Source organism: Eublepharis macularius, chromosome 2 (assembly GCF_028583425.1).
Source record: "Eublepharis macularius isolate TG4126 chromosome 2, MPM_Emac_v1.0, whole genome shotgun sequence".
In the NCBI taxonomy this organism is placed as follows: domain Eukaryota; kingdom Metazoa; phylum Chordata; class Lepidosauria; order Squamata; family Eublepharidae; genus Eublepharis; species Eublepharis macularius.
In genome coordinates, this window is record NC_072791.1 from 46,856,792 (window position 1) to 46,882,144 (window position 25,353).

General features: G+C 40.6%; 1 protein-coding gene across 2 annotated transcripts; it reads left to right on the forward strand.

The window, feature by feature from the left end:
• Positions 1–2,722: 2,722 nt before the first annotated feature.
• Positions 2,723–24,680, forward strand: FBXO33 (F-box protein 33). Of its 2 annotated transcripts, none has more exons than XM_054972680.1 (4): positions 2,723–3,259; positions 19,038–19,148; positions 21,277–21,440; positions 22,689–24,680. In XM_054972680.1, exons 1-4 carry the CDS (start codon positions 2,805–2,807, stop codon positions 22,958–22,960), a joined length of 1,002 nt encoding a protein of 333 aa, XP_054828655.1. In that variant the 5' UTR covers positions 2,723–2,804; the 3' UTR covers positions 22,961–24,680. The 2 variants fall into 2 exon arrangements, with proteins under 2 accessions (XP_054828655.1, XP_054828654.1); XM_054972679.1 differs by lacking the exon at positions 2,723–3,259 and adding an exon at positions 6,326–6,350 and having other exon boundaries at positions 21,277–21,959.
• The last annotated feature ends 673 nt before the right edge of the window (positions 24,681–25,353 follow it).

Here is a 25,353-nt window from a genome sequence, read left to right on the forward strand (position 1 = left end):
CATCTATGTAGGATCTGGCCCTATTTGAAGTATGCTCCAATTAATTCAGTTTAATTCTGAGTAAACATGACTCAGTGCCTTGACCTAGATGGCCCATGCAAGCCTGATCTAGGAAGCTAAGCAGGGGTAGCCCTGTTTACTACCTGGATGGGAGACCACCAAGGAAGTCCAGGGTTACTACACAAAGCCAGGCAGTGGCAAACCACTTCTGTTCATCCCTTGCCTTAAAAACCCTTTGGGGGTCAACATAAGTAGAATTTCACTACACTTTATACATTAACATGACTTAACAGAGCAATCCTAAGAACTTTCCTGCTGCATAGACCTGAGTAAGCTTTTCAGTAGACTTGCTGAGGATTGCTCTCTAAGGCTGTGCTGCAACTTAGTGGATATGAAAGCTAGAAGCCTGTGTTGTGAATGTCCTCGTGGTGGTTAATGTAAATTGCCATTGGAGGCTCTATATTATTTTTTGCATTTTATGGAGCTAAACTGAAATACAGGCAGTGCCCTAATGTTGAGGTCAGTAAGAGGAAGCCCTGGGACAAATTAGTCTCCACAGGAAGGGCACACACCTCCTTCTTAACTCAGGGGCATAAAATAAAAATCAGGAAACAAATGGTGACTTGTGGGCAGACTGTCTTGCACACTCCATTTCACTAGGCTGTTTTTTCTGTGGGGAGAGAAGAGTGGTGGGTGGCAAGTGTGAACTACCTATTTTCTAAAAGGTCAACTAATTTTGCCAGTGTTGGTGAAAAAATGGTAAGGCTTCTCTTACTTGAAAAATGGACTTTGGATCCCACAAGCTGCTCTTAAGAGGTATTTACGCACTTGTGATCACCGTGTAGATTCAGATTATGTGAAGACAGAGTTACACTATACCCTCCTACATAGTCCTCGTTACTGAGGGACACACAGCATCAGGGCTCGATAGCAAGTTTCCCCCCACTGTTATAGAATCCCCAAATGTAGTGCTTTATTTTTCCTGAAAAGAGTGCATGGCAACCATTCATTTAGTTGTATCTCGTGAAAGCGCTAGTGGGAATGAGAATTAAACCTATCCTTGCAAGCAGATGGAGAGCCAGTTTGGTGTAGTGATTAAGAGCACGGGACTCTACTCTGGAGAGCCAGGTTTGATTCCCCACTCCTCCACTTGAAGCCAGCTGTGTGACCTTGGACTAGTAACTGCTCTCTGGAGCTCTCTCACCCCATCCACCTCACAGGGTGTTTTGTTGTGGGGATAATAATGACATACTTTGTAAACTGCTCTGAGTGGGCATTAAGTTGTCCTGAAGGGCAGTATAAAAATTGAATATTATTATTATTATTAAAGCTGCCTTAAACCACTGGTCTATCAAGGTCACTATTGCCTATTCTAACTGGTACCATCACTCCAGTCTCATGTCAAGCTCTCTCATATCACCTGATACCTGATCCTTTCACTGGAGATGCTGGGGGATGAACTTGGGACCTTCTACGTGCAAAGCAGATGTTCTGCTGCCATCTGTTTACATAGCTACATTCTAGCTTTTGTCAGCTACAATAGAGAGTGCAAGAATGTTATGACAATTTCAGGTAAGGGCCACAAAGGGACAAGAATCGGTTTTGGGAACACCAAATTGAATTAGATGAGTACTATTGACCTTGAATGTCCTTTACAAATTGCATATGCATCATTCACTGTGTGTGAGCCCTTCCTTTCGCACATTAGAACCACTGCAAGATGATTTCAGGTGGATAGCTGTGTTGGTCAGCAGTAGAACAGCAAGATTAGAGTCCAAAGACCAATGAGATTTTCCAGAGTGTAAGTTTTCAAGAGTCAAGCTCCCTTCATCAGATACAAGAATGGAAATCCCAGAGGAGTCCCGGCTCCCTCCTTCTTCATAATGTCCCTCCCACCTTCTGATTGGGATGGGGGGGCGGTCTCCATTCTTACCCTGGAAAATCTTTGTTGATCTCTAAGATGCTACTGGACTCGAATCTAGTTCTTTTACTGCAAGAGAATACTCCCGTTTTTCTCTCAAAGCTAAAGAACAAATAAATTCCAAGTAAGTAGGAATAACCATGGACTCGTACCGTTAGCTACTGTTTTTTATTCCTATTCTTAAATTGCCATTTACTCCTCCCTGAGCTAAAGAATCGGATCCAGTAGCATCTTAGAGACCAACTAGATTTCCAGGAGACCAGCTTTGGAGAGTCATCAGATACATGGAGTAGGAATATGTAGGAGTCTGTATTCACTGTAACAATTTGCCCTGCAGTTGGAGCGACCGAGTGTACCTACCGAACACACAAAAATGCGCTATCTTTCGCCGTTTTCCTCTTTCGTGCAGGCTGCTTACGCAGGTGATACCAGGCAGTGAGCCTTTATTTTTTTCCCTTGCAGAAGCAAACGTGGCAGAATCTTTCCCTTCCCCCCCCGCCCCCCTTACACGCGTACGCGTTGCAGATAAAACCTGCTCGCGCTATGCGCGGACGGCGCAGGCAGTCCTCCCAAACCCTTTGCTGAGTCAGAGACGCGCGCCTCATCCCCTCCCTCCCCGTACGCGTGTTACGTTCCTCAGCCGGCTGGTACGTCCTGTTCCTCCCTTCCCGCAGCCGCCCCGCCCGGAAGCCCAATGGTCCGAGCCGGGCTCCCCCTGCGGCTGGGCGCGGGTGGTTGGCGCCGGCAGTAGCCCCGTCCCGTCCGGTCCCGCCCCGCCTTGCCATTGATGTTGTTGTTGTTGTCGCAGGCGCCGGAGTGGAGGCCGAGGCCGGGCTTGGGGCTGCTGCGGCCGCCGGCGGCTGCTGCGGGTGCCGGGCCGGCCATGTCGTCGGTGTGCGGGGGGCCGGTGGGCGCCGGCTCCCTGCCCAGCGAGCTGGTGGTCCACATCTTCTCCTTCCTGGCCGCCCCCGACCGACTGCGGGCCTCGGCCGCCTGCTCGCACTGGCGCGAGTGCCTCTTCTACCCGGCCCTGTGGCCCCGGCTGCGCCTCAGCCTGCGCGTCTGCCCCGCCGAGCGCCCGCGCCTCGACTTCCTCATGCGCAAGTGCGGCTGGTTCGTGCGCGAGCTCCGCGTCCAGTTCGCCGCCGACAACTACCCCAGCGGGGGAGGCGGCGGCAGCGTCTGCGAAGGAGCCACGGCGGTGGCGGCTGTTGCGGCGGTGGCGGCGGCCGCAGCGGCGACGGACGGAGAAGCGCCGCTCTGCCCTCGCTGGCTGGAGTTGCTGAGGACCTACCTGGAGCTCGTGCTGTGCGTGTTGAGCAGCGTCCGCAACAACAGGTAGGAGGAAGGCAGGGGAAGGACAGGGCGCTGCCCGCGTCTCGCCCTTCCTTCTCTTGCAAGGCTGCAGCGCAGCGTACCTGGGGACGTTGAGGCAATGCTCCACCTGTTGAAGCCCTGCTTGTCCTGTAGCTATATTAATGACACGGGCGCCTTACGAGGGGAAGATGGCAAACAGTGTAAAAACAATATAAAAATAACTGTGCTTATATACAGCTCTTCTGGACAAATTAGTACCCGCTCAGAATGGTGAACAAAGTCAGTTATTATCCCGACAATACAGCTGGGGCTGATAGGAATGGTTTACCCAAGGCTACCTACTTCAGACCAGTAGAGTGCTGATTCACAACCCAACCACTTAACCAAGATCCCCATGTATACCCCCAATTAAATGTATTACAAGGGGAAGGTTCAGCGCCGAGAAAAGACTCCTTTAGGTATGGAACTGTCTTTAAACTAAGTTAGATGGTTGTGTTACCTAGCTCTGATCCTTTAACTTACTGGGAAAGTTCATGGCAGGCAGCTGCCATAGAGGGCCACTGGTAACTTGGCTGAGGCTCAGGCTAGGGTGATGCTGGCAACAGAGGTGGCATCTCCTCTTGGGCACCTATTGCTATAGTCTGCGCTGGGGCTTAGATTGCTGTTGGGCTGTTTTAATGCCTCAGTCCTCTTCTACCAGTGGCTGTTCTGAAAGAAAAATTGCCTTCCCCAAGTGCTGCTGTTTAGGCTTTTTTAACTCAATAGTCTTTGGTTTTTCCAGACCTGGGGTCTTCTTATAGCTCCTAGGTGGTAATATGGAACCCACTGAACCACATGTCATGTGACAGGAGAGGAGCTAGAGTTATGACCTTGTTGGCGTCAAGGCCAAGACAATGAACAGCAAAGAAGAAAGCTAGGAATGGGAAATAAGTCCAGCTCCAAGAGGTGTACCATAGGGAGTAATAAGCAGAGAGTTTGAGCTGTGGAGGAATCTTTTCAGTCATAAAATGACCTTGCTTTGCTGCTCCTCTCAGCTTGCATGCACAGGAGGTGCAATGTCCCTGCTCTCTATTCATGCACGTAGCAGTAAGTATTCTTAAAAAGGAGCCAAAAAACCTGTGGTACTGTAACGACCTGTGACTCCATTTCCAGGTCCTGAACTTGCTTTAACCTCAGATGGCAGGGATCAAACCTGGGCCTTTCTACGTATGAGATATATGCTCCACGCCTGATCTGTTGTCCCTCCTGCTATGTAGGTATTTTGCTAACGGCATTCCTTTAGGAGGAACTCCTTAAGTACTGTATTGAAGCCTGTTCTGTTTGCTGGGGCGTCTTGGAGTGAGGAGTGATCTTTGAAAGGATAGAGTTGTATTTGTGAGATGCCTCTATCTTAGCTTATTTTAAGCTGCTAGAGTTAAAGCTGATGAATGCTTGTGGTTAAGTTATGTTACCCCTTAAGTACACATAGTGCTCCCTTTCTCTAGGAAAGTAACTAACAGAATAGAATTCTCCTAAATAGGAAACATGGTGGATTTGTGATGTCAGTGTAGGGATTGGGGATATGCAGTAAATTCTCTGCTATGGTTTATTGTGCTTTTGGGTAGCTTACTTTTCAGGATCATCTTTTTTTTAAAAGTAACTGGGGTCTGCTTATCCAATTTGTGAGTTGAGTTCCGTTCCATTGATACTAATATAGATTGTCCTGTAGCTATCAAAGGCTTGGATTTTGAATAATGTTTCCATGGGCACAGGGACTTCCATCCACAAAACATAGTTTTCCAACCTTCAAAAAATTGGACTTCAGGGGGCATTTGGGGCTGCTGTGGTTGCGGGGTGGGGTGGGGTTAGGAATCCCGTTCCACAGGCAGAAATCCTTGCTCAGTGGAAACCAGTATCCAACCCTCGCTGTCACAGTTAGTGATGAATGTTGCACTTTCAACAATTTCATGTTATTGGAAGAGGGGACTTGAATCCTTACTCCCCTTCAAGGTCATGTAACAAGGTAATCTAATTTGAGCAGTTATGTTCCAGAACTGTGTACTTATCTTTTTGTTGGCTTCTTTTTATCTTTGCTTCATCACAGAATGAAAACACTGTTTTCAATAAATGTTTGTGTACTCCTCCTCTTCACTGTGCTCTTTATTCCTAGATCCAGGTCTGCACAACAGAGTGTTTTAGAGCATATGACATAACTCCTATTCAGTTTGGAAAACAAGAAATGGTATGACTGTACTCTGTTTAGATAAGACATGTTTAGATAAGACATGTATGAAACAGGTGCAGTAGGATCAGTAAGTCTGTACTGCGGAATAAGAGATGAATTTATGCAGCAAGTTTAAGGTGCATTTGCACAATCGTATTTGTCCTGCCGTTATATCTTTGGTCATCTTGTTGACCTAAATGCTGGTCTTGTGAATGTTTCCCTATGTATTCCAACTTGTCTAAAAAATTTTCAAAAGTGAATGCTTCAAACCCTAGGGTGACCAGCAGTCTGTATAGATGGTGAACTGTTTCCAAGACCAGGATTTTTGTAGATTTTTACCATAGTGTGACAGAAGAATGTAGTTTATTGAAGGAAGGAGAAAATCATGGTGCTGCTAAGTATTTCAAGTGTTCAGAATGCTTCATGTTAACTCAATAATATATGATTAGCAGTAGTCTTTCTGTATAGTGGTGCTTGAGTGATAATCACTTGCTTCATGTCATCCGGTGTGTTTACAGCTAAGATGAAATTTGAACAGGAGACTTCCGTGTTCTCAATTCAATTTCTTAACTGCTAGGGTCCAAACTAGCAGTAAAGAGGAATCCATGATGGGTAGTCTCCTGTCGTTTACGGATCAGAGTAATAACACAAGTAGAAGATGGTTATTATTTTGTTTTTGTTTTTTAAAAAACTCCGATGCAGTGTGAGTTGCAATTATCTGTGCAAGAGAATTCTGCAAGTACCCATATGATGTTTGTATGTTTCTCCCTTGCAGGGCAAATAGTAATTGAGGGACAAAGGAAAGGGTACCCTTTTTCATGGCTGCAGTTCAGATAGGAAGCCCCAGTGGCTGCTTTTACTGTTCTAAAAAACATCTAGTTTGACCCTCAAGTGCCCAGCTTTTGTCATGTGAGTACATCCTGGCTCACCCACTTTAGTGTTTCACTCTGGAAGTCCTGATTCATGTCTCACCTCTTCTGTCAACTCACTAGGTGGCCTAGTGCCATGGTCTTGCTTTCTCCTTTGTGTTTTGCTTACCTTACTTACGCACACTTCTGAAAAAAACCCCAGCTTGCTGCAAAAAAGTAGTTTTTTTCCCCATGAAAGGAAGAAACTCTGAACATCCCATTTCTCCCCCCCCCCAAAAAAACCTCAGAAGGTGGTAGCAGAACACAAGATGTGGTAGGCTGTTTGTTTGAAGAGGGAGCATTGTGATCTATAGCAAGAGAGGGGGCATGGGTGCCTTTCAAGCAAATGCTCAAAGCTGTCGAAAGGCTGGTCTTCAACAGTATCTTCTTAGCTCTTCCCCTAGTCAGCTAATTAAGACTCTAGTGATGGGTTCATTCATAATTACTCTATAATATTCACTCCAGTAACTGTCACCACTGAAAGCACTCACTCACTCACTCACTCACTCACTCACTCACTCTACTTTCTTGAGTGAAAAACTAACCAGTTCAGTTGAGGGGGAAAATACATGTTGCAGACAAATCCATGTAATTAGCTGTGCCTTGTGTGTTTTTTAAAGGAAAAGCAGCTTTACAGTGGGTTGGTTTTGAATTGAGAAGTAGGGGAAGATATATCCCTTTTTCTTGACAGCTGGTTTTCCGTTGCAGATTGTTCCCTACAAAGCTGCTTTCCCTCTGCCAAGTTCAAGGTACAAATTTGTCCTTGCATGGGTTTATCCCACTGAAACTCCAATGGGACGGGGGGCATTTTGGGACAAAGTCAATTTGGAATGGGAAAATGGCCCGTGGTGAGAAGGTTTCCTCCTTTGCTCTAAACCACTCCACATGAAACTATTCTTCACAAAAAACTCTGAGGTAACAAACCATGGCTTACTCCTCCAGGAAGGATTAATCAGCCAGGATGCACACCAAAGCAAGTTACACAAGGGGCTGGAGCTTGTGAACAGGTCCCATGGGTGCATTTGCATTTGCTTTTGAACATGTGATTCATATACTGCCAGAATGACATAAGCACAGACCTGACAAGTAGGAGGAACTGCTCTTCATTTGGTACAACTGTTCAGAGAAACCATAATTTCATCCCAGAAACATGATTGATTCTTATGCATGTAAATAGCTGTTCAGGATGGTTTCACTCTCCTCCACTATTTACTGGGCGGGGGGGAGAGGGATTTTATTTGTAGAAATAGCATAATTTACTCCAGCAGCTTTAAAGGTACTCTCAGAAAGATGCTACACATGACTTGTTTAACTTATTTCACTCTTCCTCCAAAAAGTGATTTACATAGGATTATAAGGCATGTTCCCATCCAGGCCAGACTGACTTAATTTCCGATTCCATACATGGATCCCCTTAGACTAGGGCCGCAGGGAAATTCTGAATACTCTTATAAATATATCTTACTTAAGCAGCTGCTGACTTCCATGTAAATATGCGAAAGACTGAGTGCTCACAAAATAAAGGCTGTGAACCAAGTCCTTTGTAGTCTTGAAAAGTATTTTTTTTGTTTCCCTCTTGTGTTTCTTCAACTATAGGTGACAAAGTATTGAACTAAATTTCTTTGAGTCTGTATATTTAAATTATTGATAGGTGTAAAAGTATTGTTTTGACTTTTGTATGTAACTGATTGGTAAGGCTGGGCCATCTTTCTGAATTGCTTTATTTCATCTATGCACAAGCTCTGCAATTAGGATGCTAAACTTGGGATTCCTGTCACCTCACTTTCTCTTTCCATCTGCAGCTGCCTGCTGATTATCTGTGTTTCCCACATTGGTTTCTGGGGAAATGTGCTTCTACAAGAGAAATTGCTTAGTGATGTTAACCTATTAGAGCACTTAATAAAACAGATTAAGTTAAGAAAGGCAATGCATATTCGCACGTTCAGCATTTTTCAGTGAGTAGGCTTCTGAAGTGAAGTTAAAGATAAGACATTTATTCCTGTCATTGAACTCTGGGAACAAAAAGGCCCCACTGGAACCACATCGACTGATAAAGCTAGCAACAGTCACTTGTGGAGGATGATAGGATGTTCCAGCACAGTGAAAAATTTCCATATCATCACTACTTATTGTGTCAAGTAGTAGTTTGAAATACTGCAAGTAAATTGGCAAGCAAAACATTCTTCACCAGAGGATAGGAGTTGAGAGCAAAAGTAATATTAGAGGTTATATTCTCAGGCTAATGGTAACCTGGCTGAGGCAGCTGCTCTTTGGAAAACTGATCAGATTCTGTCCTGTTTATTAATCAGTCACATAATATGTATTGATAAAACTTTTGTAAAGTTGTCTCCTAAGAAGCAGTACACCCAAGCATACTATTTAAAAATGTGCATTCTGAAATGTTGATGCTTTATCAGTCAGGATGTCTCTGTTCAAAGTAAGCTGTCTTGTAAGGATTTGAAAGTTCTTTTAAAAATCAGCTGATGCAGCTAGCTGATTCATGACCTTAAAACACCCAGAGTCTAAGAAAACAGATCCCCATGCTTTTGAATTTCAGCTCTATTTCAGATTCCTGCTTGGTCTCAGATTTCTGCATTCAAAATCCTATCGCATTGTTTATTGGATGCCCCATCCTGTTGGTTGTATCAACATACACTGTGTAATCTGTCTTGAATCTCAGTGAGAAGGGCAGATTACAAATGATGTAAATTATATATATTCTGGATTGAGAGGCACAGAAGGTTCATTCCTTCTGTTCAAATGAAGACCTGATATGTTCTGCAGAATTTTGTAACAAAGCACTTTAGAGAATGATGTAGCAGTTTTCATTCAGATCGGGGAATGGAAACTCTAGATCTACATTCTTTATGCTCCTAGTTGATTGTTTTTTTCATAATTGTCCTGTTTATCAGCCTTGAAAGATTACATTTACAATTGGTATCCTAGTAGCCTTGGCTGTAGTCCTACCCATATGATGTTGCCGCAGCATCATAGCATGTAGCATGAACAAAGTTTGCTGCTGAAAACAGGCAGAGTTACATTGGAAGGCATTGCACAATCCACTTTGGGCTGGAAGTCCACAGCGTACATTGCAGCTACTATGTCAGATAGAGTAGGCAGGAGTCACTACCAAAAGAAGGGGTGTGTGTGTTTTGGGGGGGGGGAGATACCCCTTTAGGACCCCTTTAGTTACTTTAGCCAAGTAACTTCCTGCAGTTAAAAAGCCCAGAGCTAGCATTTCATTCAACTGCAAGAAGATGACTAAAGTTTGTAGAATTCTTGATTATATGTTCCTGGCTTTTGTGTTCAACCTCCTGAATACAAACCTGTGTTGAAACAGGTAGATGTTCTGGAACTTGTGCATCATGCTCTGAGAACCAGCGGAAACAGAGCACAGTGCCAGTAGAAGCTGCCCATTATAGCTTTTCCACAGCCTTTTAAAAATGATTGGGCAGTTGTAGACAAGGGGAAGGCTCAGGATAGAAAAAACTGCATTCCGAATTCTTACAAAACTGCTAAATCTCATTCAATAGTAGATTGTAATTTATTTTTTACTGTATCCCCAAGAAAGACTTGGGTATATACTAGATTGTAACGATCCTCAAACACTTTTTTTTCTTACGGGAAATTGCTAACAAGTTATTTTCACTGGCCTGTATGAAACTTGACAGATCTCCCCCTGGGAATATTGGAACTTTCAAATGGTTGCTAATATTTTATGCTATCCATATCTTTCAAACTGGATTTTGAGTAGACCAATGAAATTTTAAATATGAGCTTCCGTGCTGCATGCTAATATTTATGTCTTTCCATCCTACCTTCAAAGCCAGTCTTGACAAATTGGTATGTTTTGTTGCCATAGAATATTTCTAAAGGTCTTTAATGCATATTTTCTCCGAGTATTCATTTGTTTTTGTGATGACAAGAGTGGTTTTCCTCTGGTGTATAACTTTGTATGTGATACTGAAATTGTGTTGTATGGAAACCAAAGTGCACATGAAAGTGTGGTTGAAGGATGACATTTACTAACTTTAGACTTTTATCTGTGTTCTTGCACTACATTGCCAGAGTCATTTCAATTTTTGTCACTGTTGCTTCTGGCTTTTCTAGTGGTAGAAGTAAAATCAGACCACAGTAACAGTATCTGAACTTGAACATGCTTGACAACAAAAGAACATTTCTTTGGGTAAAGCTGCAAATTTGATGACAATGAAATTATTTTAGAAACAAATTCTGTTGTTTGACTAGGAGGCATAATTTCTCTCAGACTCCTCGCATAGCTTTTGATCGCCAGGACTTCTAGGTGAGAGAATGTTATGGGTCTCTGATACTAAGTTCTGTTCAGAAGGTTTTTATCCCCATTCATGCAGTGCTTTGCTGTGCTCTGCTGTTCACTCCTGCATGCAAGCCAAGAATTAGGGAAATGTTAATTAACAGCTTGAGATACATAGGTTAAAGAGTGAGTTCTGATAAAGCTTCTGTTGTCGTTCACACATTTGTCTGTGCTTTGGCCTGGGTGGAGGCAATATTGGCCCTTCAACCCTTGTTCAGTTGCTAGTCCCTATTAAATTAGTTGCTGAACAGGAATTATTAACTCAGAGTTTGGTATATACTTGGCAAAATTTCTTTGGAAGATACAGAACCCAGGTTCTTGGAGATACCTTGCACCCAACTAAGGGAGTATGTTTGGCTGCAGTGGGAGTTGGGAAAGTCAGGCTCTACCAGTGAAAATCCGTTATTCATAAACACCTTCCACTATCACCACTTTGGGTAATAGTGGGATCTGGTTGCTGATGGAAGAAAAATTTCCTATGAACTGGATGGAAACATAATGTATATGATACTCGATGGCATAGATGCAGCTGCACTAGAACATCTAATCTGCGTACTCCCTCCCTTAGAGTTCAAATTCTGTTGCATTGTGAGCAGAGAGCAAGAATGGGCAGGGTTTTTTGCCTGTGGAATAGATACCTTTAGATGATTCAAGTGAGCTGGTAATGCCAGGGGAGAAGGCTTACTAGTCACCAAACCACACTGTCCCCAAATGTGATCCCATATTTACTAACTGTTCGGCACAGTGTAACTTCTATATTCTTTCTCTGGTCACAAATGCCCTTGATTTCCCAAGGACTTACATTTCCTGTATGTGGTTTGCATAACTTGCTGTTTTGTAAAAATAAACAATGTCTATTTTCAGATTGTAATCCAAAAGCAGAACATTTTTATATAAATGTATTTAATTCAATGTAACTCGCTCCTTTAATCTCCTTGGAACTGCAGCTCATATTCAGTAAATGTTCAGTTACTTATTTATGAGTATAATTGTTCTTTAATAGCCATAGGACTGCAAAGGTAACGTGAAAGTAGTAATGAACAATTCAGAAAGTTCCTTAGAATTTCTGAAAATTGACTGCTGTGTGAATTGCTAAAATTTCTAGTTTTCTAACGCATCATAGAAAATACTAAAGGAAATGAGAGGGCATCCAGTGAAGCTGGTGGGCAGTAGACAAAAGGAAATACTTCTTTATATGATGAATGATTGAGATGTGGAATTCACTGCCAGAGGATGTAGTGATGGCCACAGAAAAAGACAGCTTTAAAAAGAGGATTAGACAAATTCATGGAGGATAGGTCTGTCACGTGCTACTAGCCATGGTGACTAAAGGGAACCTCCACATTTAGAGAGGCAGTGAACCTCTGACTACCAGCGCCTGGCGACAATTTCAGGGGAAAGCCTCAGCCTTTATGCCCTGCTGTTGCCCCTCCATAGTACCTGTGTGAGACAGGTTGCTGGACTAGATGGATCCAGCAGGGCTCTTTTTATATTCTTGTAACTATAATAAGTTCTTAAATGACATGCATATAAAGATAAGCTATAATACCTGTGAATATTCACTAATGTTACAATTTCTGCTGTAATTTCTAGGGCCAACAGTTTTTCCTGCTGTAAGCCAATTAAATTTTGCTTTTCATCACCAGTTGTAGAGTACAACTTTCCATTTTTCACATCAGTAATTTAATCCTCACACTACTTGTATTTCATGTGAGTTAATGCAGACTAATAATTCCCCTAGATTCCATCAGTAATACAGATTAGAACCCTCATTTCATGTAAAACCTATCTTGAAGAATTAAAAAACATAATCTTCTCTCTCTTCCGAAGACATATACGTAGATCAGGCTAGCAAGCACCCCAAGCAGTTGTCTAGTTTCAAAACCAAACCACAATCCATGTAATATCCTTTATTAGGACTAACCACAATAACACAAAACAGTGCGTTAGCTTTTGCGTTATGCAGAACTCTTCACCATGCTTAATGATACAATATTAAGAAATAGGGGGTGGGATTGTTACAGGCCATGATTTATAGGGATTTTACACCTAACCTTTTAACTTCAACTCCTCCCTTTTCCCCTTTCACAGAGATTTTATACTTGAAAGAGTCACAGTGGAATTCAGATCAAACCTCCATGGCACAATTCACCCTTCTTCCATTGTAATCCTTCCCATAAGAAAAATTCCCAGGGTGATCTTCCCTTCACATATTTGAAGAAGTGATCTGTGCCTTGCGGAACTCATATTGAAATAAATTCATGTCAAGTTGCAGACTGGTTTTTGTAAGCAAGAAACAAGAAGTGTAGAAGTGTAGAGTCAATTAAAGCCAGTTTGGGTAGTTTTTCCTCTGTGTAATATCTACTTTGTCTCTGTGCCTGGGCTAGCTCTTCATTTTATAGTAAGGGCCAGATCATCTAGTCATATGGAAAGCTTGTGGAAATGCTTTTCCTTCTCCATAGGGAAAAGTAACTTTTCATCCAGACTGTACCAGAATCAACAATGCAGTGGTTCTCTTGCCTTTTGATTCTAGAATGTATAGTGGATGCTTATATGATTGCAGGGCGGGGGGAATAGGATGCAGAGCACACACTGCAGTTCTGACGTTACCATGCCAAACAGATTGCAGGGAAGATAAAAGCCCCAAATACAGAGAATCCTGCACAGTTGACATACATGACCATTATTTAATTGTATCTGAGGTATAATCAGGATAATTAATGCTTGCTTTTTCTCTGTGGTTAATAAATTCATGGAACAGGTCTCTTTCCCTTCCCCTTGCACCCCCTGGAAGCTGCTTCAGAGGTTTTGGGGTGCTCTGGAACAATGAAGGATGCAGAATACAGTGTAGCCGATATAGAGGTGATTGGCAGGTCAACTCCCCTTCTGGCATTAATAGAACAAGAGCTCATGCAAGGTGGATATTTTTGTGTATATGTCTGCTGATTTTTCCTTCTTGCTGAAGCACCCTATATCTTATGTTCTCTTTTAGGGTCTTGAATGGAATTACTGAAATGCAATTTTAAAATATTTTTCCTGTATTTTTTAATTAAGTATAAACAACATCAGAAAAGAAAAAAAGAAAGAAAATTATAATTATATAATAATGTTATGTAGTATAATCACCATAATTGTGATAAATTGTAGTAGTATATAACAAACTAAGTTAATATTAATTAAATAGTAATTTCATAATATTTGGTATTAATCTAAATCATAGACTGCCCAATATGATATCCAACAAGGACATTAATAATTTTAGGTAAAAATTTGAAATAAAATTATACAACAAGTGATAATATGATGAAATAACTTTTATAAAATAAATAAATATTGCCCCCTTTTCCACCCATTTTCAATACCTTATATATTCGGAAAAAATAAATATTTATGTTTATCATTTCAGTAACTTCTGTATTTCTTCCCCAGTTATTGGGTTAAGTATAAGTGGGTTAAGTATAAGTAGTAAGCTTTCCATTTATCTTGAAATTATTTGATCAGCCTTCTATTTACTTAGTTCGTTAGCTTAGCCATTAGTATGTACTCAGCTAATTTAGCTTTCCAGTCCTCTCCGCTTAGACATTCTTCTGCTTTACATTTCATTGCAAATATAAATCTGGCCACTGTTATCATGTATCTAAATGAGATTTTTTTTCTTTTTTGGATATTCTCTGGTAGGATGCCGAATACCATGTTCCTAGCTTTCATAGTAAATTTGATTTTCAAAATTTTCTGGATTTTGACATGTATTTCTTTTCAGTATTTTTTCTCTTTACACGACCACTACATGTGGTAGAAAGTGCCATCTACTTCTTTACACTTCCAACATATCTCCTTCTAGTTCTTGTCCATCTTCTCTACATCTTATACCAGTTTTCTCTTAGTGCTTGGCTGGTGGTAAATTTATATATCTTTGTCCATAAGAATTCCTATTGTTAGAAAGCTTTCTTCCTCAAAATTTTGCACCCATCTTATCATGCATATTTTAATCCGTTTCTGTATCAAATTGAAGTAATAGCTTGTAGATTCATTCTAATGTTCTTTTTGCTGTATAATCACCTTTTCAAATTCAGTCAACTCCCTTATTATACCTCTTGATAAATGAATATCTTTTTTTAAATGTTGAGACTAGTTGAAAATATAATAGCCTTTGTACTTTTTTCCGTTCATCTTTCAGCGTTTGCCAGGACTTAATTTCTCCTTAAGAGTTTTATCATGTCTCCATACGTTACATAATCATTATTTTTCCTAACATGCTTGTCATAATATGCTTCTATGATGACATCAAAGGAGATATTGGAGGGCTAATTCTTTTTCTTGTGATTTCCCCATATTCTAGATAAACCATCTCTAATTGCATAATTTCTGTTTTGCATTGTATTTTTAATTGATTCTTTTAGACCACAAGTGATTGTGTAGCACTTCATCCAGATTTGCTGTTTTTAATTTTATTAATTGTTCCCCTGGGTTTTTATCCAGTCTACAATTCAGACTAAGCCAACTGCTTGGTAATATAGTTTGATATTAGGTACTGTTAACCCTCCTCTTTTTTCTCATCTTGTAAGACTTTAAATCTTGTCTGATCTTAGCAGCTAATACTTCTAATGATATCTTGATCGTATTTTCTTTTTGTAATTAATTTTTTAATAGCAAAATTGTGTATAATGGGGGCCAAAATAGAAAACCAAAACTACCTCCACTCTGGTGCCTTTTCTTCTTCCTTATAACAGTTAGGACAAACATGGTGTGATGTGAAGTCATATCACTGTATGCCAGTCAATGATGTGAAGCTGCAGCAGAAAAACATATAGTGCAGAGATGTGACATCATGCTTTTGTTTGTGTTGAATGCTGTGAGAGGTAGACTTGGAGTGACAGCTGATCAGGATCTTTTGTGAAGTCTAGTTTGGCCTTAAATTGTGCAACGTGTATAGATTATGCAACTGTGCACATTATCAAATGACAATGCTGTTCCTTTTGGAATCAACAGTACCTGAGGCAAGGCATGTCAAGCTGCAAATCTAAAAATAGTGACACTGCTTGATGTTCTTGGGCACTGACTGCTGCTTCTAATTAAAATGTTTGCATTATTACAGCTTGATCTTTTTTAAAGCAGAGCATAGAAACCAGATGTGAAAGCTGACTCCTTAGAAAGTCTTTCGAAAACCATTTTCATTTGTGTTACATAGGCAATAAGTTGTACACTGTGAAAAATGACAAAATATTGATGCATTTTAGACAAGAAATTAGCTGCATATGAATAGAATTTGGAAAATCAGATATGACTATTCTTCAGAACTGCTGCTTGTGAGTAGCAATAGTCTATTATGTTAGGTTGATACTAAAAGGGAGGTTACTTGCTGCGTAGTTCAGGTCATGCTTGCAACCAGAAAGTGCTATTTAATTTCATACTTGTGGTTAGCAACTCCGTCAGTTCTGAGCGCTGGCTTTGCCTCCTAGGCAGGCAAGCTTTGATATACAGGAAAAAGTGGTGCTCCCTTTCAAGCCATTAGTGTGCTCAGACTGTGGCCCCTAGGGACCTGTGAAGGTACTCCAGGAGGTCTGCAAGTCCTTTACTGTTACTGTGCTATCTGGCTAAAATGAAAACAGATCCCTCTGTGTTTTCTAGGATTGGGGCAGGGAGTCTCCATCTCAAAGAAAAGAAATTGTGTTCCCCGTCTTTTGAAGGGCAGGAACTCTTAAGAGCTGCTGCCTGCTTTCATCTAGCATCTAGATCATCAGCCAGAAAATGGGCTGATTGGTTGAGGGGTCTCACAGCTCAGCCTTAGAAACTCTTACTTAGTTGAGAGGCACCAAGAAATTACGGTTCCAGTGCAGTCATCACAATTACATCCAGTATAAAAATGAATGTTTTTCGGGAAGCAGTGGGAATTGCAGGAGAAAGAGAACTCTCACTGCTGCTACGTCACGCCTCCCTCTCTGTGCCTGCACAAGGTAACATTTCCCCCTGCTTCTAGTTCATCAGGGAAATAGAGGAAAGCCAGCATAATTTCCTACCTAGACAAGCAGCTCAGTGACATGAGTGAGTGGCACAAAGGCTTCCTTCTGGGGTTTCTAGTATTTCAGCAACTTGAGGACAGTGGAAGCAGCAGGAATTGCTGCAGAGAGAGAACTCAAACGCTGAACGAGCTACTTTTTCCTAGTTACCTTCCTTATTCTTGTTCACAAGCCTCTCTCTAGAAGTTATCAATCAACAGTACAGTAATTTTTTGCTGCCCTTGATGCAAAGTCCCTTCAGGCAAAGGGTGAAATTGATTAGAACTTGGGTCAAGGCCTTTTGAGTTGTGGGCCTATAGAATCAGCTGTCTTTTAAGATCTGACATTGTAGGACATGTGACACATACCTTTTTCTTGAACTAGCTGACAAATGCTCACTGTATTGTTCATGGAACAAAGGCCTTCATAGGACATGCACAGCTTGCCGTGATGCTTTTGAAAAAGGGCTGTAGTGTGTGGTGGTGTGGGAGGAGCCGAAAGCTGGGAAGGGGGAGTCCGCAAATTAAAATTAAACTGCTTGAGGTTGCTGAATTTAGATAATTGGTGTTGCAAAAGACTGACATAAATATCTGTGGGTAGAAGGCCCATTTTTAGATAATTACTGAGAACAAACTTGGAAACCAATTTTCTTATTAAATGTATGGCAGATTGTTATGATAAAACAAGAAGATTTCAGATGGAGAAATGGATGGTTTAGTGGGAGAGCCTGGAGCATGATGATGAGAATTTAGAATGTCATGGGTGACAAAGTACATGCTGAAACAGTTAAATACTGCTTTCCAATGAAACCTTAGTATAGCCTCTATCTGAAACATGGTTTTGAAATAGAACCATACTTTTGGGTTGAACATCTTCCATTGATCTCGATAACCTTCCATGTAGACTTTACCCAGTCCATATCACTGAAAATAACATAGGGTAAGTTCTTTTGCCTAATAACATTATTCTCTGTAATAATCTTGAACATTATTGTCAGTTTATCTAACCTTTATTAGAAAAAATCCTGTTCAGGAAATCCTAAGTAAAAATTGGTCAGAGTGTGTTTAGTAGAAAAGGTACATGCGTGAAACTTGCAATGGGTTACCAACAAGGCACAACTTCGGTAAAATCCTTTCCTAACAACCTGGAATGCAGAAGAAGAGATAGTGGTGTTGTACCATGATTTTGTCACAATAGGATTTTTGTGCTACATTATAGGGCAAGTCTTCGGGAATTTTGGCCCCAACCAGAGTTGCCTTTTAAGTTCCTTTAGTGTGCCTGCTTTGTGCAGCCTTGAAGATGGGCTTCAGAAAGAAGTCTGTTTAGGCAGCCCTCCCTATTCTGATCCTTGCATGCAAGCAGTTTGTCTATCAGGAAAAACAAGAACCAAGAAAGCAAGTAAGCTCATACTCATTGGGAAATAATCTTTTGTCAAAGGGTTGGATCTTATCTAAATTCCGAGCATGGAAGTCCAACTCCCCCCCCCCCTCCCACTGCAGCATGAAGTGGCCCCACCTGAAATATTACTGTTGTAGGGCAAGGAGGAGTTGAAGATCTCCTGCAGCTGGGGGTGGGATGTCAGCAAAAAATTGCCTGCACATACAGATCTTGTCTGTGGAATCCAGCCCAAAGTTTTCCAATTTTCATACAACCCCTATTCCAGCATATAGTTCACACAGTGGTTCTGTTTGATAACGGATTTTGCCAGTACTTTATTCAAATGTCTCACTATTAGTATTACAACCACCTGTATTATTTATATTATATAAATATTATCGTATTATCTATATTACATTTTCCTAACCATATTATAGATGATTGAGAAGCATTCAGCAGTTTAAGTTCTAAATATTAAGTTCTGTAGGCACTTTTGGCAGATTATAGGAGAAATGTAAAGCAAATTTAAGTTAACCTTAAATTTTATTTGAATGTTCAAGTTAGGATGATTAGAACATCCTAGACAAATCTGCATCCTAGACAAATTTAGATCTCATGTACCAGAGGCTGTATAGTTACAATGATCATAATGGCTTGTATTAAAGGTTGTGGAAGTTTAATAACAACAACAACAACATTCAATTTATATACCGTTCTTCAGGACAAATTAATACCACACTTAGAGCGGTTTAAAAAGTTTGTTATTATTATCCTCTCAAAAATCACTCGGTGAGGTGTATGGGACTGAGAGAGCTCTAAGAGAGCTGTGACTGACCCAAGGTCACCCAGCTGGCTTTAAGTGGAGGAGGGAGGTATCAAACCCGGTTTTCCAGATTAGAGTCTTGCCGCTCTTAACCACTACACCAAACTGGCCTTCCAATGCATGGTCTCTCAGACTTAACTCAAATCTTCTTCCAAACAGGAATCTCCAGAAGTTAAGTCTCTTTAGTGACATCAGCATTCTACAGCAACATGGAAGTATATCAAATACATACCTCAGCAAGGTGGATCCAGATGGCAAAAAGATTAAACAGTAAGTTGTCGATAAGTGGGGTTGAATTTAAAATAGTTCAATGTTTTGATTCATGTAGGCTGGATTGTAAATGCACTAGCATAATAGAAATAGAATAGAGTTCACACAATTCTGTCTTCTGTGGCCACTGCATGGTTTTGGTTAAACAGAATTGTTTTCACAGTATCACTTGCATTTTATTACTTTCATTTTCTTTTGCAAACAGTGCAGCCCTTTTTCTAAGCTACTGCCCTAAAACATGAGCTGTTTGTAAGAGGTGGGAGAATCAGTGTATTGCAGGAGGGGAAACTTTTGTTCTAGAAGACAACTGGAGGGGGATCAAATGCCATTTTGTCCAGTCCATTGTTGCAGGAAGGCAACTCGTTTGTCTAGTGCATTTTTATCCTACTCTTACTCCAAGGATCTCAGGGCAACACATTGTTCTCCCTTTTTCATTTTATCCTCAGAACAACACTGTGAGGTGAGAGAGAGACTTGTCCAAGGTCACTAATCAGGCTTCATGGCAGAATGGAGTTTTGACCTTGGGTCTCCCACATCTTAGTCACATACTTTGACCAATGTACACACAGCCAGTTAAGAGCCAGGCCAGCAGTGCTCAATGATAAATTATTCCACAATGCGAGGAAAGCAAGATATTTGGATACTTTGCCCAGATCCAGAAAGAGAGGTCCATGCTCATAAGCAACTTATTGTTTGTGCTGGTATAACATACGTGTGTATCTCAGACTTCTACTGAACTAGATGGATCTTGTTATACGATTAGATGTGTGCCTCTGTATCCATGATCACTGACTCTGGTGCATGAGGAGTTGCCTGTGAGCATGGATTGGGGCTTATGCTTTTAAACTTCATATGACATCTTAATAATAGAGGCACATGTGTTTTTAACTACTTGATCACTGCATATTTAATTCTAGAGACTTTTAAAAATTGTGCTAATGCAGATTAAAGCTAGCCCTTCATCCTAGTGCTCTTTTTGAAGCACTCCTCCACCTCTTGCCTGTGTTTTAGAAAAGCTCACAGAGAATTCTGAGTCACTGAGGGTGTGAGAAGGAGGTGGAATAGAAAGGGAAACACAGCAAACATTTTGTCCGCAAATTTCCTTGGTTTAGGATTCAGCCCATTGTTGTTATCTAGAGGTCTCTAGCTGCAAGCTCACAAACCTACCCAGATCTTTCTCCTGTTTTAATTTGGCATCAAGCAATCTTATTGGGGGGCTAATAAAAAAAATTGAAAATGAGCACTTTCCTATACCAGAGGAGCACAATCTAGTTTGGTGTGTGCTAGTTAGAATACTGGAAAGTGTTCGTAATGATAACTGAGTATGATCCAATCTTGCTAAATTAGCTGAAAGGGTTATAGGTTGTAACTTTTAAGAACTCGTAGCTCTAACTTTATAAGTTCAAAACAGAACTGCAGACTCCCGCTTGTGCTTTTTCACTCTTTTCTTTGTGTGTTCTCTCTCTACAGTTACTAAACTATTAACTCTTGTGAGTAGATAGTGTGAAAATTAGTTCACACATGCATGTTCATCACTCCAACTACACTATCAGATCATTACTTGTATGTGAGAAACAGCCATCTCAGAACACTGTAGGTAGAGCTTTTATATCCCCAGATATTGCTTCCAGATTCAGTTTTAAGTTAAATGGCAATCCCATATTAATTACTTGTATGTGTGAATCAGGTCATAACTTTGTGTATCTAATTTAAATAATATTCCAAATCTTTGAATCAGAATGAATATGGATGTTATTGATCCCATCATGCAGCTGTGATTTCTAGCAATTGAGGGTAGACTGAGCATGTGGTAGTTTAAAAAATCATGGAAACAACCTGTCATACACAGTTTATCATCCATGCACAGTTTGTAATGGGTAAAATGGATTTTCTTTATTCCTGTCCACCCTCTTCCAGACAAATCCCAGGAGTCTGCTTTCCTGGAGTTGGAAGGGACTGCTGGGAGGAGGGGAGAGTGGGGAAGATACATGATCACAAAAAGGTGCACCATTGGATTCAACTCAGTAATATGTCTTCTAAAGCTTCGGATTTTTTTAAAAAAAAAATAGCTGCAGTGACAGTCGAATTTGTATTTAATAGGATTTTTGTTGACTGTGTTTTATTGCAGAATACAGCAGTTGTTTGAAGAAATATTAAGTAACAGCAGGCAACTGAAATGGCTGTCATGTGGGTTCATGCTGCAAATTGTAACCCCCACATCACTGTCATCTCTCTCAAACCCCATTGCCAACACCATGGAACACCTGAGTTTACTGGACAACCACATCCCTGGTAATACCACTCTTATCACTGCGGTTGAATTGGAGCGCTTTGTCGGTCTCCGCTCACTCGCCTTGGATTTCTGTGATTTCACAGCAGAAATGGCAAGAGTATTGGCTGATAATAACCATGTGCCTTTGCATCGACTGTCTCTTCTGGTCCACATTTCTGTTATGCACAAGTCCTTGGAAAGTATGCCAGAAGATGAGGATTGGAAGGCACTGACACGCAACAGCACTAATCTCCGGGTCTATGTAATGGCTTTTGATATCAAGAGTGATGATATGCTAAGGATTCTTAAGCCCAGTATCCCACTGGAAAGGATTCACTTTGACAGCTACATCACTTGCGTTTCAGGAGCAGTTGTTGATCTCATATCTAGACAGTATGATAAGTTCCTCACTCACTTCATACTAATGAATGATGTGATAGATACATCTGGCTTCCCAGATCTCAGCGACAACCGGACCGAAGACCCATTGGTTTTGTTGGCCTGGAGATGCACAAGGCTGTCTCTTCTGGCTGTGCACGGTAGGCACTTATATAGGTGCACATCTTCAGCAGTTTAGAAAACTAATGGGTGTATGTATGCATATGGGGATGGCAAGGAGTTTTTTGCCAGTGAGGGATGGAAATTGGTATTCAGGAAGGAATTTAACCACACTAATCTGTGGTTTGAGATGGTCTATGCAGATGTAGTCATGATTATGTTTGAAAAACCATTATACACAAATGTCACATTTGCAAAACATAGATCTGAGTTTTACAAGAAATCAGGATCCCTACTGTTTGATTACTGAGTCCTTCATAGCTATATTACCTCGTGTGTGTGTGTGTGTGTGTGTGTGTGTGAGAGAGAGAGAGAGAGAGAGAGAGAGAGAGAGAGAGAGAGAGAGAGAGCGAGCACTGGCTGCTTTAACTCTTAGGCAGACCAACTTCAATCTAATTTAGTAAATACAACGAGTGAAGTGTTCCAATATCCAGAAATGTTGCATGGGAAAGAGAGGAGGGGAAGCAGCCTTATAAAATAGTAAAAAATTGTTTTGTGTAGTGCATTTATAATTTTTGTGAGCTGAGAAAGTGAACCAGCTAGTTACAGGAGAAAGTTCTTATGTGAAACTCTTCAAGAAAATTACTGGATCGAAAGAAATGAGGAGGCTGCTGGATCTTAAATTATGTTTGGGTGGGCTGGGGAATGGGGAAGAAATCTGAAGTCCAGCAAAATAGTAATGGCTATTTTTGTATGATTGTTTGTTTCAGGTTACACAGTTTGGGCTCACAACCTGATTGCAATTGCTCGTCTTCGTGGCTCTGATTTGAAAGTGCTTGAAGTCACAGAAGAAAGCATTGATTTTGACCAAGGTGAACTGGCTGATCAGGATGTAGATCCAGTACATAATCTCATTGAGCAGGTATCTCTTGGATTGGGTCGACCTTGGCACGCAGTCATGGACATAGAATTGCTCAGTGTCTTTACTGAGCCAACTCGTCATTTTTATAGAGAAATGCAAAGCTTCAGTGAAGGCATTTAGCTCTCTTTATTTACAGTTCCTGTGGTTACAATATGCAAGTAGGGTCCTATTATGTTTTCAGTAGTGTGAATTTAACCCCTCTTGTGCTGTGTTTAATCAGTATTAGCTATATAGAATTATATGTATATTCTACTTCTTGATCAAAGAACGTAGTCGGGTATTGGTTTAGAAGCTGAAAGTGGCAACGCTTAGGGCTTTCACGGTTAATGGACTTGTCTTAAAAAAAGAAAAAAGAAAACTCAGATGTGGCCAAAGGTTGTCTGAGGTTGCCAGCTAACTTTCTTTTTTGAACTGAGTAACTCTGCAACTTCATTGATTTTACCTGTTGTCGGAGTTCTTGTGCTTGGGAGCCAAAAAATGTTTATTATCCATAGCCCAGTGGATTTGAATGCAGTCATTGTCATGTAATCTGGTAGCATGCTACTTTAGGCTTTTAAAAAGAAAATCAGGCGACTATCCAATACCATTTACTGTAAACTTTTGCTTTCATTTCACATACAATATCCGAAGCATGAAATATTGCCACTCTTCAATCTCTTCCTTCAATATGAAGCAGTAGTTTCTAGCACTGTGTAGCTTCTTCAGATGTTTACCTAACTCTGAAGGTTCTAAGTTGTAGTTCCATTGTAAATGAATTGTAGCTTCTTTTTCTCGTGGTCTGTCAGCTTCTCCGTACAAGTTAGCTTTGGGCCCAGATTTAAAAGGAAATGTTAAGTTTCTGTGCTCCGATGGGGTAAAACCATAACAAGTTAGATATAAATTTATAAGTCTACTTTGCTTGCAAACAAACATTAGTCGTGAAATCCCTAGCAACTAAGTCACTGGATTTTCTCTGTCAGCGCTTGTGTCAGCTGCCAAAGAATAGATTAAAACGAAGAAGTGCCCACATGCTGGCAGGGGCAGGCCAATTTTTGGCCAGCCAGATACTGCTAGATTGTAATATATAAGGTCGAATTTCGACCTGTGGTACACAGCTGTGCTGTGGCTCAGTCAGCAACCTCAGAACTCTTAAACATGCACCTGTTTCACTGTGAATAGTGAATGTAAAGGAAGGAAAGGAAAACAGATACAAACCTTGTTCTATCACAGGTATGAGCTGCTATGATGCATGAAGAACATTCCATGAAGTATGTTTTAAAATCTTGTTATATCTGAGAGGCTTTAAAAGCCGATTTAAACTGTTTCAGGGCAACCGCGGTACAGACGTGGTCTCTGTGAGACTTCCACCTGACCCAAGTTTTAAGTGGTACGAATGTTGTGCATTTAATGTTAAAGGACAGTCTGCAATAATAAAAGTAAGTGGCCAACGTGGGTGCCCAGCAGTGCTGAGACCTGGCTGCCATATTGTAAGCTTTGGAAAACACAATTTATGCAACAGATGTCCAGATATGATTCTATTTATGGAAAAGTTTATATGTGTTTTACAAATGGTTTTACCATCTTATATTAAAATGACCTTTTGACAGGTGTGCGCTGTTTTGTCTCCAGTGAGCACATACCATGCGGATTTTATATGTACATCAGTAGAGTGAATCCACTGGCACAGTGTGTGTATATGCCAGATGTGGTGAGATTTTATCTTATAAATGTGATCAGACTTAAAGTAACTCCTGACAGAAAATGTAAGGAAACCAGCTGAGTGTTTGACTTGATGACTGATGTTGTATGGTTTATGTTAAATGTATATTCTTTTAATCAATGAATAAAGCATTAAAATTGATTGTTGCAAATATTTTATTATATCAACATGGCAGTTTTAGTATCAGACAAATCACACAAATAATGGTAAACAATTTGCTTTTTTAAGTGCAGTAAGCCTTGTAGTCTGAAACAATCCAATAATAAAGTTTACTTTCTAATGCTGTATTAGCATTTTAGGAAAATAACATGAGCAAAAGAGCAAACTGGCTGGTATAACTTTAATATTGTTTATTTAAATTGCCAGATATTGAAATATAATATGAATCACATCAAATCCTTTTCAGCAATGATTGCTTATATCAAAATCTAATGTTCTAGGAAACTGTAATATTACTATCCTGGCCCCTTATTAAATGGACTAAACACCTAACATTCTTTTGGCTTGCCATTATCTCTATTAATTAATCTTACATCGTTGTACATTCTGTTGGGTTTTATGGTATATTGTAAACGTGAATATAGGTAACTTGCATAGCTTTGTGTAAAATTACTCATTTCCCTTTGCAAGGCGTTACTTCCTCCTCACTTCAGAACACACTTGGTGCATGATCTGGCAAAATATTAAGTGCTTGGAAGGACAATTGATGGTGGGAGAGTTAGGCGCGGGCTTTACTAACTACTGAAATCAATTGAACTAAACTGTTAACTGTATATTGTACCCAATGACTTGTAGCTGAACTCCAGTGCCTTTT

What these genes read in the sequence shown, in the direction of transcription:
- FBXO33 (XM_054972679.1), top strand. An exon ending in GATGGCAAAAAGATTAAACA is followed by an intron (nt 19,149 to 21,276) that starts GTAAGTTGTCGA and finishes GTTTTATTGCAG; the next exon opens with AATACAGCAGTTGTTTGAAG. An exon ending in GTCTCTTCTGGCTGTGCACG is followed by an intron (nt 21,960 to 22,688) that starts GTAGGCACTTAT and finishes TGTTTGTTTCAG; the next exon opens with GTTACACAGTTTGGGCTCAC.